The 13,710-nt window shown below is 48.7% G+C and overlaps 1 protein-coding gene across 1 annotated transcript; it reads left to right on the top strand.

The window, feature by feature from the left end:
* Positions 1 to 10,287: 10,287 nt before the first annotated feature.
* Positions 10,288 to 13,368, top strand: LOC132569823 (zinc finger protein 620-like). The gene is made up of 3 exons (XM_060236266.1): positions 10,288 to 10,369; positions 12,848 to 12,918; positions 13,156 to 13,368. The coding sequence occupies exons 1-3, from the start codon at positions 10,339 to 10,341 to the stop codon at positions 13,297 to 13,299; spliced, it is 246 nt and encodes an 81-aa protein (XP_060092249.1). The 5' UTR covers positions 10,288 to 10,338; the 3' UTR covers positions 13,300 to 13,368.
* Positions 13,369 to 13,710: the final 342 nt, after the last annotated feature.

Below are 13,710 nucleotides of genomic sequence, written 5' to 3'. Positions count from 1 at the left end.
CTGCAGTACTGTGATCTGAACTCTCTGCTCACAACATGAGTTCTATTCCGGCGGAAGCTGGATTCAGGTAGGCAGCCCAAGGTTGACTCAGCCTTCCATCCTTCCGAGGTCGGTCAAATGAGTACCCATCTTGCTGGGGGGAAAGTGTCGAGGACTGGGGAAGGCAATGGCAAACCACCCCGTAAAAAGTCCGTAATGAAAACGTTGTGAAAGCAACATCACCCCAGAGTTGGAAACGACTGGCGTTTGCACAGGGGATCTTTCCTTTCCTTGAATTGTCAAATATATATAACTTTCATGGTTTCAAACTTTAAAAGTATATCAAGTTAGCATACAAAGGGTTATTTGGTATAATATCATTTTGCGATAAATGTTCAATTACCGGAAACCATGGTTTAACAACCTTTTTTGATATTTATAATAAAGAGTGGTTCTTGAAGAGCTCCCTCAGCCCCACCTACCTCACAGGGCGTCTGTTGCGGGGAGAGGGAGGGAAAGAGACGGTAAATTTAAATCCCTCCATTCTGTCCTATTGGCCCATACAAAAGAACGGTCTCCATTCTTTCGTAGGGGCCACAGGATAGAACGGAGGGATCAGGCCTCCACTGCGGCTCCCAGTCCCTCCATTTTATTCTATGGGCTCATAGGACAGAATGAGGGAGGGGCGCACAAGTCGTTAGTTTTGGCGAGGGTGCAAAAGGCTCTAGGGCCAGCCCTTGACGTGATTTTCCAGTGCGCAATCCAATGCCCCCTTGCTGGGCAAGGCAGCCCTCCACCACCACGGGGACTGGAGGGGCTCCAGCAGCACAGCACGCCTACCCAAGGGAACACAAGGCTGTCCTAAAATCTTCTCTTCTCGGGGTCACCGGAAGTGGTTGGTGGGCGCACTGCACGGCCTCAGGTCCCCACGGGGGATGGGTTTTCCCGGCCCTGCCAAAACTGAGCCCCGCCTCAACTGGCAGCGTCTCAGCCCAAGGTCTTTCCCATCACCCCTGACACACACGAACCCCTGGGTCCTTTTAAACTGGGAATTCCAGGAATTGAACCTGGGGACCTCCCTGACTGTTAGAGCGGTTCTTCAGTGGAACAGGCTTCCTCAGGAGGTGGTGGGCTCACCTTCCCTGGAGGTTTTTCAACAGAGGCTAGATGGCCATCTGACAGCAATGAAGATCCTGTGAATTTAGGGGGAGTTATTTGTGAGTTTCCTGCATTGTGCAGCGGGTTGGACCAGATGGCCCTGGAGGTCCTTTCCAACGCTATGATTCTATGACCACCTGCATGCCAAGCAGATGCTGTATTGCTCAACCACTGCCCCTCCCCTGAGGACTGGAAGGAAGCTAATGTCACCCCCATCTTTAAAAAGGGCTCCAGAAGGAAATTACAGGCCAGTCAGTCTGACTTCAATACCGGCAAAGTTGGTGGAAACCATTATCGAAGAGAGAATTAGTAGGTACATTGATGGACAAAAATTATTGAGGAAGACACAGCATGGGTTTTGTAAGGGAAGATCTTGTCTCACTAAGCTGTTAAGAGTTCTTTGAGAGGGTGAAGAAACATATAGACAAAGGGGACCAAATAATAATAATAATAATAATTTTATTTATATCCTGCCCTCCCCCCTGAGGCAGGCTCAGGGCGGCTCACAGACATGGAAAGTGCCATGAATTACAGTAAATACATTATACGATAAAATACAATAAAATACATTAAATAAATGGATTAATTAATTAAAACCACAACAGATAAGGTGCTATAATACAAGACAGTGTATATCAGATGGCTGGATGTCATTTCAGGATTCAATCTTCTAGGCCATTTGAAAAAGGATAGTTTTGCATGCCCTGTAGAACTGATTATAGTCCCGCAGGGCTTGAACTTCCGCTGGTAATTGATTCCACCAATGGGGAGCCGTTACTTAGAAGGCCTGCTCTCAAGTTGTTATTTACCTTGACTTCCAGAATGCTTTTGATAAAGGTCCTCATCAAAGGCTCCTAAGTAAGCGCAAGAGTCATGGGGTAAAAGGACAAGTCTTCTTGTGGATCAAAAACTGGCGAATTAATAGGAAACAGAGAGTGAGTATAAATGTGCTATTTTCTCGGTGGACGGTGGTAAGCAGTGGGGTGCCGCAGGGCTCAGTATTGGGTCCGATACTTTTTAACTTGTTCATTAATGATTTGGAGTTGGGAGTAAGTAGTGAAGTGGCTAAGTTTGTGGATGACACTAAATTGTTCAGGGTGGTGAAAACCAGAGAGGATTGTGAGGCACTCCAAAGGGATCTGTCGAGGCTGGGCGAGTGGGCGTCAGCGTGGCAAATGAGGTTCAACGTGGCTAAGTGCAAGGTAATGCATATTGGGGCCAAAAATCCTGACGATAAATACAAGCTGATGGGGTGTGAACTGCAGACGACTGACCGAGAGAGATCTTGAGAACAGTATTATAATGCCCCCGTATAAATCGATGGTGCAGCCTCATTTGGTGCCGACGCGGGGATTCAGGGGCTGGCCTTACAATGGCTTTCCTCTTTCCTTGATGGTCGGGGACAAAGGGTGGCGATTGGGGGTGAACTGTCCCAGAGACACACGCTTGATTGTGGGGTGCCTCAGGGGGCGGTGCTCTCCCTGATGTTGTTTAACATCTATATGCACCCCCTTGCCCAGATTGCCCGAAGGTATGGGTGGGGTTGCCACCAGTACGCTGATGACACCCAGCTCTATCTACATATGGACGGCCGGCCTGCCTGTGTCCCAGAAAATTTGGACCTGGCGTTACAAGCCATGGCTAGATGGCTCAGGCTGAGTGGATTGAAGCTAAACCCAGCAAAGAAGAGGTCCTTTGCTTAGGTCGTCATGGCCCAGGAAGGGAAATTCCCATACCAGTCTTTGACAGTGCGTCACTGACAACGCCGCACAAGGTCAGGAGTCTGGGGGTACTATTGGAGCCTTCCTTGACAATGGAAGCTCAAATAGCAGCCTCTGCTAAGTCCGCATTTTTTCATCTTAGGCAGGCAAGGCAGTTGGCCCCTTTCCTGGAGCATGACGATCTGGCAACGGTGATCCATGCAACGGTCACCTCGAGGTTGGACTACTGTAATGCCCTCTACATGGGGCTGCCCCTGTGCCGAACCCGGAAGTTGCAGCTAGTGCAGAATGCCGCTGCCCGGCTGCTATTAGGGCTCTCTAGATGGGAGCACATCCAGCCGGGGCTCCGGGGACTGCACTGGCTGCCAATAATATACCGAGTTCGGTACAAGGTGCTGGTTATTACCTTTAAAGCCCTATATGGCCTAGGACCTGCCTACCTTAGGGACTGTCTCTCCCCACATGTTCCCCAGAGAGTGCTGAGATCAGGTTCTCAAAATCTGTTTGTAATCCCCGGGCCAAAGGAGGCCCATCTGAAGTCAACCAGGACAGGGCCTTTTCAATTACAGCCCTTTCCTGGTGGAACCAGCTACCGGAAGAGGTGAGGGCCCTGTGGGACCTTGGGCAGTTCCGCAGGGCCTGCAAGACAGTCCGCTTCCAGTTGGCATAGAACTGACTGATACTTGAAAACTTCTTAGGAAGGCTGTAGTATAGTACTTTGGCAGACCGCTTTGTCTAATTGTTTTATTACTATATTGTTTTATTGTTTTAAATGATGTAATTGATGTATTTTAAAACTTAATCCTATGTTAGAATGTCTGTGTTGTGAGCCGCCCTGAGCCGCTTCGGTGGGGAGGGCGGGATATAAATCGAATATGAAATGAAATTTGGAGTACCGTGTACAATTCTGGTCACCGCACCTCGAAAAAGATATTATAGCATTGGAAAAAGTGCAGAAAAAGGCAACTAGAATGTTTCAAGGGTTGGAACACTTTCCCTATGAAGAAAGGTTAAAACGCTTGGGGCTTGTAGGCACTCAATGAACTTGCTGAGCAGTCGGGTTAGTACGTATAAAAGGAAATCCTTCTTCAACCAAAGGGGGATTAACACGTGGAATTCACTGCCACAGGACGGGGTGGCGGCTACAAGCATAGACAGCTTCCAGAAGGGATGGGATGAACATGGAGCGGAGGTCCATCAGTGGCTATTAGCCACAAGGTATAGATGGAACTCTCTGTCTGGGGCAAGTCATGCTCTGTATTTTTGGTGCTTCAGAGGGGCAACAGTGCGAGGGCTTCTGGTGTCCTGGCCCCACTGATGGACCTCCTGGTGGCACCTGGTTTGTTGGCCACTGTGTGACACAGAGTGTTGGACTGGATGGACTATTGGCCTGATCCTACAGGGCTTCTCTTATGTTCTAATCTCTGGGGCAGGGATGCTCTGTATTCTTGGTGCTTGCGGGGGTGGGGGGTGGGTGGGACAACAGTGGGATGGCTTCTAGTGGCCTGGCCCGTGATGGACCTCCTGATGGCACCTGGTTTTTTGGCCATTGTGTGACACAGAGTGTTGGACTGGATGGACCATTGGCCTGATGCTACAGGGCTTCTCTTATGTTCTTATGCATGAACTCATGAAGCTGCCTTATGCTGCCTCAGCCCCTCTGGTTTAATATTTTCTACTCAGACTCTAAATATTTCCTGTGTGTGTGTGTCAAAGTCTGAGGCGTATGCAGTGGTCGATGTCCTGGCATTTGGCGTGAAGGTGGGCACATCCAGTGATAAGCCAAAGTAGGACTCTGTTCTAGGTGGCAAGATGCCACCTGTTCTGCAAAGTGTGCTGGCACACTGCCCTGTGAGAGTTGCCAACCTCCAGGTGGGGCCTGGAGATCTCTTGGAATTACAAGTTATCTCCTGACGACAGGGATCTGTTCTCTTGGGAAAAATGGCTGCTTTGGAGGGGGGGGGGCTCCCTGGCATTAGACCCCACTGAGGTTCCTCCCTGCCCTCCCCAAATCTCGAGGAATTTCCCAACCCAGAGTCGGCAACCCTATCTGCCAGCCAAAACAAAGTTTTCCACCCAAAGGGTGATTAACACATGTAATTCACTGCCAGAAGAGGTGGTGGCAGCTGCAAGCGTAGCCAGCTTCAAGAGGGGATTGTATAAAAATATGGAGCAGAGGTCCATCAGTGGCTCTTAGCCACAGGGTGTAAATGGAACTCTGTCCGAGGCAGTGATGCTCTGTATTCTGGGTGCTTGGGGGGAAATAGTGGGAGGTGCCCCAGTGTCCTGGCCCCACTGGTGGACCTCCTGAGGGTCCCTGGGTTTTGGCCACTGTGTGACACTGTGTTGGATCGGATGGGCCAGTTGTCCTCATTCAGCTCTGATGTTCTTCTATCTGGGGCAGTGATGCTCTGTATTCTGGGTGCTTGATGTGGGGGGGAAATAGTGGGAGGGCTTCTAGTGTCCAGGCCCCACTGGGGGACCTCCTGAGGACCCCTGGGTTTTGGCCACTGTGTGACGCAGAGTGTTGGACTGGATGGGCCACTGGGCTGATCCAACGTGGCTTCTCTTATGATCTTCTGTCTGGGGCAGGGATGCTCTGTATTCTTGGTGCTGGGGCGGGAGGCAACAGGGCTTCTCTTATGTTCTTATGTGACACAGAGTGTTGGACTGCATGGGCCACTGGGCTGATCCAACATGGCTTCTCTTATGTTCTTCTGTGTGGGGCAGGGATGCTCTGTATTCTGGGTGCTGGGGCGGGAGGCAACAGGGCTTCTCTTATGTTCTTATGTGACACAGAGTGTTGGACTGCATGGGCCATTGGCCTGATCCAACATGGCTTCTCTTATGTTCTTCTGTGTGGGGCAGGGATGCTCTGTATTCTGGGTGCTGGGGCGGGAGGCAACAGGGCTTCTCTGAGGTCCTTCCCCCGACCCGGCCGAGGGCTGCAGCAGCAGCATCCAGCCACTGTCCATCTGCCCCTTCCTGCCCTGCAGCCTCCCCAGATCTGGTGCAGAAGAGCCCCCAAAGCCCTGAGCAGCAGCCGGAGGTCCTCTCGGCGCAGGAGACGGCGGGGCGCCCCTTTCCTCCCTCTGCAGCGCCGAGAGGGTTAAAGCCAGCGAGTGGGCGGCTGGAGCGGCCGCGGGAGGACCGGGAAGGCGGGGAGGGGGCGGAGAAGGCTCTGCAGCCCGCGGAAGAGGAGCGGGAAGCCGCGGAGGTGGGTGGTCCTCCCGGGGGAGAGCTGGAGACCCCCCTGGAGGTTGGCAACCCCGTTAGGTGGCACGTTTGCACTGGGAAGGAAAGGGAGTCGAGCAGAAAGCGCCTCCGTGGCCACAAAATTGGGTCCGGCTGGCTCTTTGCTGATGCATGCGTCTGACATTTCATTGCTGGTCCTCTTAACCTGCAGAAAGCTTCCCCCCAAGAAACGAGAAGGAGGCCTTTCCCTTGTCAGATGAGCAATGAAGGGGGGTTTGGGAGGCCCTGCCTGCATAGGAATCGCCCCCAGCCCCTTCCCGAGACCCAGATGCGCTCCCACGGTGGGCTGCCAGCCGGTCTCCAAGGCCCACTCAGCAGAAGGGAGGGGAAACGTTTCAGAACTGGCTGAGAAGGTGCAGAGAGCAATGCTGAGAATGATCCACTTCCCCACTGTCACTTCCCCCATGTCACTGCGGGGTGACATGATAGAGGTTTACAAGATAATGCATGGGATGGAGAAAGTAGAGAAAGAAGTACTTTTCTCTCCCTTTCTCACAATGCAAGAACTCGTGGGCATTCGATGAAATTGCTGAGCAGACAGGTTAGAACGGATAAAAGGAAGTACTTCTTCACCCAAAGGGTGATTAACATGTGGAATTCACTGCCACAGGAGGTGGTGGCGGCCACAAGCATGGCCACCTTCAAGAGGGGTTTAGATAAAAATATGGAGCACAGGTCCATCAGTGGCTATTAGCCACAGTGTATGTGTGTATATGAAATTTTTTGCCACTGTGTGACACAGAGTGTTGGACTGGATGGGCCGTTGGCCTGATCCAACATGGCTTCTCTTATGTTAATGCCCCTCAATCACAGCCCAAGGTGACTCCCCTCAGAGAGGCGGGGCATGCTGATATAACCACACCCCCTACACCTGGGTGCACGTCGCTGGGAGGACCCCGACACGAGCCACAGGACCTCTGCAGTAAAGAAACCCGGGCAATGCCGCAGATGTGGGATGTTCAGTGATAGTGAAATTTTGGACCGATGTCTTAAACTGGATTGAATTTATTACATCTCACCAGGTTCCTTTTAATCCTGCTCTCAGCTTCCTAAATTTTTGGGACTCTATCTCTATCCCCAAAGTGCGACAGGAGTGAATTGTTAAGCTTGTTAGTAGCGGCCAAAGCTACTTTTGGGAAGGTGTCCGCAGTTTGCGTTGTTACCATCTGGCTCGCTAAAGTAGGGGAGCATTTCAGCATGGAAAAGATCTAGTCCAACCTACGACACTCTTAACCCCTCTAATTTCTCTGCTAAGTGGTTTTCTTTTGTTGATTATATTACCTCTCAGGAAATTCCTCCTTATACTTCTTCACAAATGTCTCTGGTTTACTTTTAATCTGTGATTATCCTACCTCTGTCCTTTATTCTTTTTTCTCGACACAGGAGTGGCTCCTACTGCTTCACAATTATTCCTGATCTTGTTTTGTTTTATTGTTGTTGTTTGTTTGTTTCTCTTTTCTTTTCTTCTATTCTCTTTTCTTTTATCCTTTTCTTCATTTTTGCCTCATCCCGTCTACAAATTGTCTATAGTTCACCTCCTCCCCAAGTTCTATTACTGTTACATATTTACATCCAATATGAATGATTTTGATTTTATATCTTTAAAGGTCTCCTTTTGAGTTATGTTATTCTTTCTATACAGACTTAAACTCTATATTTGGTTAAAAATGTCATCTTTAGTCTCATTTTACAATGCTATTTGTCATGTTTTCTGCATGACAAATTCTTATCCATCATTCCATTGTTCTATTTTTATCTCTTTTCTTTTATTCTAACCCTAACCCTGAAAAATCTTAATAAAATTGTTTGAAAGAGAGAGAGAGAAAAAAAGAGAAAGAGCCAGTTTGGTGTAGTGGTTAAGTGCACGGACTTCCATCTGGGAGTACCGGGTTTGATTTCCCCACTTCTTCACTTGCAGCCATTCCAGTGTTTCACCTTGTGAGGTAGGTGGGGCTGAGAGATCTCCAAGAAGCTGCCCTTTCAAGGACAACTCCTACGAGAGCTATGACTGACCTAAGGCCATTCCAATGGCAAACCACCTTGTAAAAAGTCTGCCGTGAAAACGTTGTGAAAGCAACGTCACCCCAGAGTCAGAAACGACTGGTGCTTGCACAGGGGACCTTTCCTTTTCCTTTCCCCTGCAGTGGAGAATGCAGTGCTGTATTTCCATTCCCTTTGACTTTCCGTGTGACCGTCTGTGACTTTGCTTTCCTCCAGAGAGACGCCTCTCTTCATAGCCCAATGACTAAAGGCATCTACCCAGTCAGAGGTGACCTGAGAGAAGGGGAAAGAGATGGAAGAGCAGAACCCAGAAGCACCTGGAACATCAAAGAAAGGTCCCTGTTCCACCCAAGTTGGGAGTGATGATGAATTCTGGGAACGCCTGGTGCCAATTATCCGTGATCAGCTCACTGCCATCTCAGATGCAGATCGCCAACACTTCCGGCAGTTCCGCTACCGGGAGGCCGTTGGGCCCCGAGACGTTTGCAGCCAGCTCCATGGACTTTGCAGCCAGTGGCTGAGGCCGGAATGGCGCACCAAGAAACAGATTCTGGACCTGGTGATCCTGGAGCAGTTCCTGACTGTTCTGCCCCAGGCAATGCAGAGCTGGGTCAGGGAATGTGGGCCGGAGACCAGTTCCCAGGCGGTGGCCCTGGCCGAAGGTTTCCTCCTGAGTCAGGCAGAGGAGAAGAGGCAGGCAGAACAGGTGAGGGGACTCCATCCAGGTATGTCCTATTCAAGCAATGATATCTAGCTTTATCCCAAAGGTTCCCTGCCAGACATCTGTCCAAGTGCTAATCATCCAAATGGGAGATTAAACAGGCTTTTTCAGTAGACTCTTCTACTAGAGAATTTGTGATCCCTCCAGATAACTCACCAGGTCTGCTGGTGGAAGGGTGCAAAGTCTGGGAGTGGGGCCGGATCCATTCCTTGGTGTCTTTTCCAGTCCAACTCTCACCCCTCTCCCTCTCTGCTGTTTCAGATGTGGGTGTTGGGTAAATAACGCAGAGGTGATGGATCGTTAATTTTAAAATAAAGCTGTTTATCTAAGTTTATTGGGGGGAGGAGAACATTGGGATAGTCCTAGAAAACTAACAGGGGTTCTAAAAGAAAATAATTCCATGTTTACAAGATAGGTTTACAGAAAACAAGGTAGCGGCAGCCGCAATGGAGTGCAGACAGATAGTTAGGGAGCTAAGCAGGCAGGTTAGGGTAATAGGAAATTAGCTTCTTTTCTGCATTTCTGATTGGAAGAAACTAACTCAGTAGTTAAGCAAGCAGGCAGCCGTGTTGGTCTGAAGCAGTTGAACAAAGCAGGAGTCAAGTGGCACCTTTTAAGACCAGCCAAGTTTTATTCCGAACGTAAGCTTTCGTGTGCTCTCTAAGCACACGTCATCAGACGAGCGGATCAGGTATTTTTCAGTCTGATGACGTGGGCTTAGAGAGCACCCGAAAGCTTATGTTCTGAATAAAACTTGGCTGGTCTTAAAGGGCAACTTGACTCCTGCTTTGTTCAATAGTTAACCAAACGCTGATAAATTAAAACCACGTAAACGGTTCATAACATAAAGGATTGGCCCTGAGCCAAGTTGTACTTCCAGGTCAGTGTCAGGCAATTAGATCTCAAATCAACGAGTCCTTGAAATGATACAAAGTTAGGCTTCATTTGATAATCCATATGCATTGAAGGAAAAGAAATTGGGACAGATACCAAACAATGTTTCAAAGCATACTTAAGGATACTACATCAAAGGTTTCCCAAACAGAAGCTGCTATTCTAAACAACAGGGAGTCCAAGTGTGAAGATTCACAAGGTAACTTTCTCTTATCGGTATCCTGTGGTCTCTCTTCCTGGGACTCAATGACACTTTGTCCCTGGAGGCACTTATCTTCAAAGGAATGCATTCCTGCATTGTTAGTAATTGCAAAGCGAGTTCAAACAGTACACTGGCAACATTACACTTTGATGTGCATAGCATTCTATAGTGTTAGTAACATTGGTTCAACATGGCTACTAGGTTTTAATAGGCGTAATTAAATTCAGGTAGATTGACATTGCCTGACAGTCAGGTCTGCCCTGGAATCAAAACAAATGCGTTAACCCTCTAATGCCTGAAACGTAGATCTTGCCATATCCCAACAGGGACCATCATCTGTGGAGAGAGAAGCTACAATCCCTGAGGCAGAAGGGGCTTTCTTGGAGCAAGGGCAGAGGGCACAGGCCATGGAGCGTGCCGAAGATGCCCTCTCCTGTGGTAAGGACTCCTTGTGCCAAGGTGTGATTGGGGCACACTGTGGATTTGATGGGTAGAGACTAGTTTAGCCAGGAAAAGATTTAGATACTTCTTCAGACAGCACAGAGCTACTTTGCGGCACTCAATGTCCACTAATTACGATGCCTCTAAAAGGTGGTCACACAAATTCATGGAGGGCAATCTTTCCCCTTGATTTGCATCTTCATAGCTTACCTTCCTTCCTTCCAGAAGAGGAACTCAAGGTGGCTCACAAGAGGAAAGATCGACAAACCTTGACAGAGCAATTCAACCTGGTGAATAAAAGGAACATCCACCTTCCGGGGCAGCAAAGCTCTGAAAACCAGATTCTAGGACCCAATAATAATAGGAAAATGTGGGGTCTGTGCCCAAACTAAAGGCATCTGGCAGGCAGTGCCTCCCCCCAAGAACTTTGGGGGTGCTTTTGGGAAGGTATCGAAGCAGGTGTGATGTCATGTCTATGTTGTGTCTGTGGAAAACCTGGTTGTGAGGTTAGCATGCTGAGAGACCGTCTGAGAACTCATTCCTGTTACCTTTGAATCTCCAAGCGCACTCAAGTCATATCTGGGTTAAATGTGGTAATGATGTGTCATGCAGTGTCATTTCAACACCCCCCCCTTCACTCCTCCTAGGCCAGACCCCCCCCCCCCCCCCCCAGGTCTCACAGTGGTCTTCAATACATTGGCAGCATTTCTGCTACCTCTCAAGAGTGCTGCTTGCCATGATATTGTTACTGTGTTCATTAGAACTCATCTGGAACCTGTAATAACCTTAATGCCTTGCTTTGCACGCTATCTTATCTGCTGCTTGCTGCCTGGTCACATTCATGAAAATACTTCATGAATGTGACCAGGCAGCAAGCAGCAGATAGATAGTGTGCAAAGCAAGGCATTCATGAAGTATTTTTCACACTCTGCCGTGCACCTCAAGATCGATGTCTGGTTCTAAGAGACTGGCTTGCACCAGTATACACATGTATACACATGAAGTATACACACTGCACCAGTATACACATGAAGTATACACATTCATGAAATATTTTTCACTCTCTGCCGTGCATCTCAAGGTCGATGTCTGGTCTAAGAGACTGGCTTGCACCAGTATACCCATGTATACACATGAAGTATACACATTGCACCAGTATACACATGTATACACATGAAGTATATTCATTCATGAAGTATTTTTCACTCTCTGCCGTGCATCTCAAGGTCGATGACTGGCTTGCACCAGTATACCCATGTATACACATGAAGTATACACATTGCACCAGTATACACATGTATACACATGAAGTATATACATTCATGAAGTATTTTTCACTCTCTGCCATGCATCTCAAGGTTGATGACTGGCTTGCACCAGTATACCCATGTATACACATGAAGTATACACATTGCACCAGTATACACATGTATACACATGAAGTATATACATTCATGAAGTATTTTTCACTCTCTGCCATGCATCTCAAGGTTGATTACTGGCTTGCACCAGTATACCCATGTATACACATGAAGTATACACATTGCACCAGTATACACATGTATACACATGAAGTATATACATTCATGAAGTATTTTTCACTCTCTGCCGTGCATCTCAAGGTCGATGTTTGGTTCTAAGAGACTGGCTTGCACCAGTATACCCATGAATACACATGAAGTATACACATTCATGAAGTATTTTTCATTCTCTGCCATGCACCTCAAGGTCGATGTCTGGTTCTAAGAGACTGACTTGCACCTGCAAACAAGGGGACTGCTGGGGTTGGACTATGGGGGGTGGGACTGTTGGCTTTTGGTGCCTTTGGCTTTGAAATGTATGACAGCTGACCCTAAGGTATATGTAGAGGGGCTTTGCCCGCCAAACGCTAGTTTTAGCAAGGACCCTCTTGCCTGTCATGTCTTCTTGCTATTAAACCGACTCTTCCCAAATCCTTGAGTTCGTTTGTATGGGGAAGAACTTGCAATCCTTGACAATATCTTAAGCTCATAGGTTCCTTCTGCTTCTGCTTCTCCCAGAATGTAGTAAAAAGTGTTAAATAATGTATTGAGTATGCACAGGGTGCATAAGAGCCCCGTGGCGCAGAGTGGTAAAGCTGCAGTACTGAAGTCCTAAGCTCTGCTCACGACCCAGAAGCTGGGTTCAGGTAGCCGACTGGAGGTTGACTCAGCCTTCCATCCTTCCAAGGTCGGTCAAATGAGTCCCCAGCTTGCTGGGGGGAAAGTGTAGATGACTGGGGAAGGCAATGGCAAACCACCCCGTAAAAAGTCTGCCATGAAAACGTTGTGAAAGCAACATCATCCCAGAGTCAAAAACGACTGGTGCTTGCACAGGGGGACTACCTTTACTTTTATACACAGGGTGAGGTTTCAAACTCCTGTGAAGGGGTGTGTGTGTGTGAAGCAGGGCAGAAACAAGCAAACACCCTTCCTTCCCCTTTTGTCTCAGTCACAGGCAGTGAAGAGATGCTGTTGAACGTTCCTCTTTGCAGAGGTGTGGAAATGGCTGCTTCAGCTCCAGTCCAGGTAGCGGAGATGAGCAGGGAGGGGAGACAGCCTGGGACCTTCTTCCTTTCTGGGGGGGGGAGGGGCTTTTGCTCCTGCAGTTGCTACAAGGAGTGTTGAGTGAGAATTCCTCTGAACCCCACTCCCTTCACCCATCCCAAGCCTTACCTATCTTTGTACCTTCCCAGACAACTCTGTTCCAGGGTGCCACCTCTGCCTGCCGTGATCTCTGTGGAGGGAATCTGCTTTTTCTTTCAGAGTCCCTTTTCCTTTGAGGAGGTGTCCGTCTCTTTCACGGAGGCAGAGTGGGCCCTGCTGGATCCGGAACAAAGAGCTCTGTACAGGGAAGTCATGCAGGAGAACTCTGGGAACGTGGCCTTTCTGAGTAAGGATCTTTCATAGGGGCCAAAGGTGCCAATTGCTGCCGTTGTGATGAGGCATGAATCAAAAGATTCAATAGCAATACAGAATTTTGAGGCCTGTCCCGCTACTGTGGCACACTGGCAGAGCCTCTGCTTGGCATGTAGGAGGTCCCAGGTTCAACCCCCAGCATCTCCAGTTAAAAAGATCATGTTGGAGGTGATGGGGCGACCTCCACCTGAGACCCTGGAGAGCTGCTATTGCAATGAGTGGACAAGACTGACTTCAGTGGACTAAGGGTCTTATTCAGTAGAAGGCAGCTTCATTTGTAAAGGCAGATATTGGGCTGTATCAACAGTAGTGTCCAGATCACGTGAAGTGATGGTATCGCTTTACTCTGCTCTGGCAAGACCTCACCTGGATTATTGTGTTCAGTTTTGGGCACCACGTTTT

The sequence above is a fragment of the Heteronotia binoei genome, chromosome 4 (genome assembly GCF_032191835.1).
Source record: "Heteronotia binoei isolate CCM8104 ecotype False Entrance Well chromosome 4, APGP_CSIRO_Hbin_v1, whole genome shotgun sequence".
Taxonomy (NCBI): domain Eukaryota; kingdom Metazoa; phylum Chordata; class Lepidosauria; order Squamata; family Gekkonidae; genus Heteronotia; species Heteronotia binoei.
The sequence above is the reverse complement of the archived record's forward strand: the minus strand, read 5'-3'. Positions and strand labels throughout refer to the sequence as shown.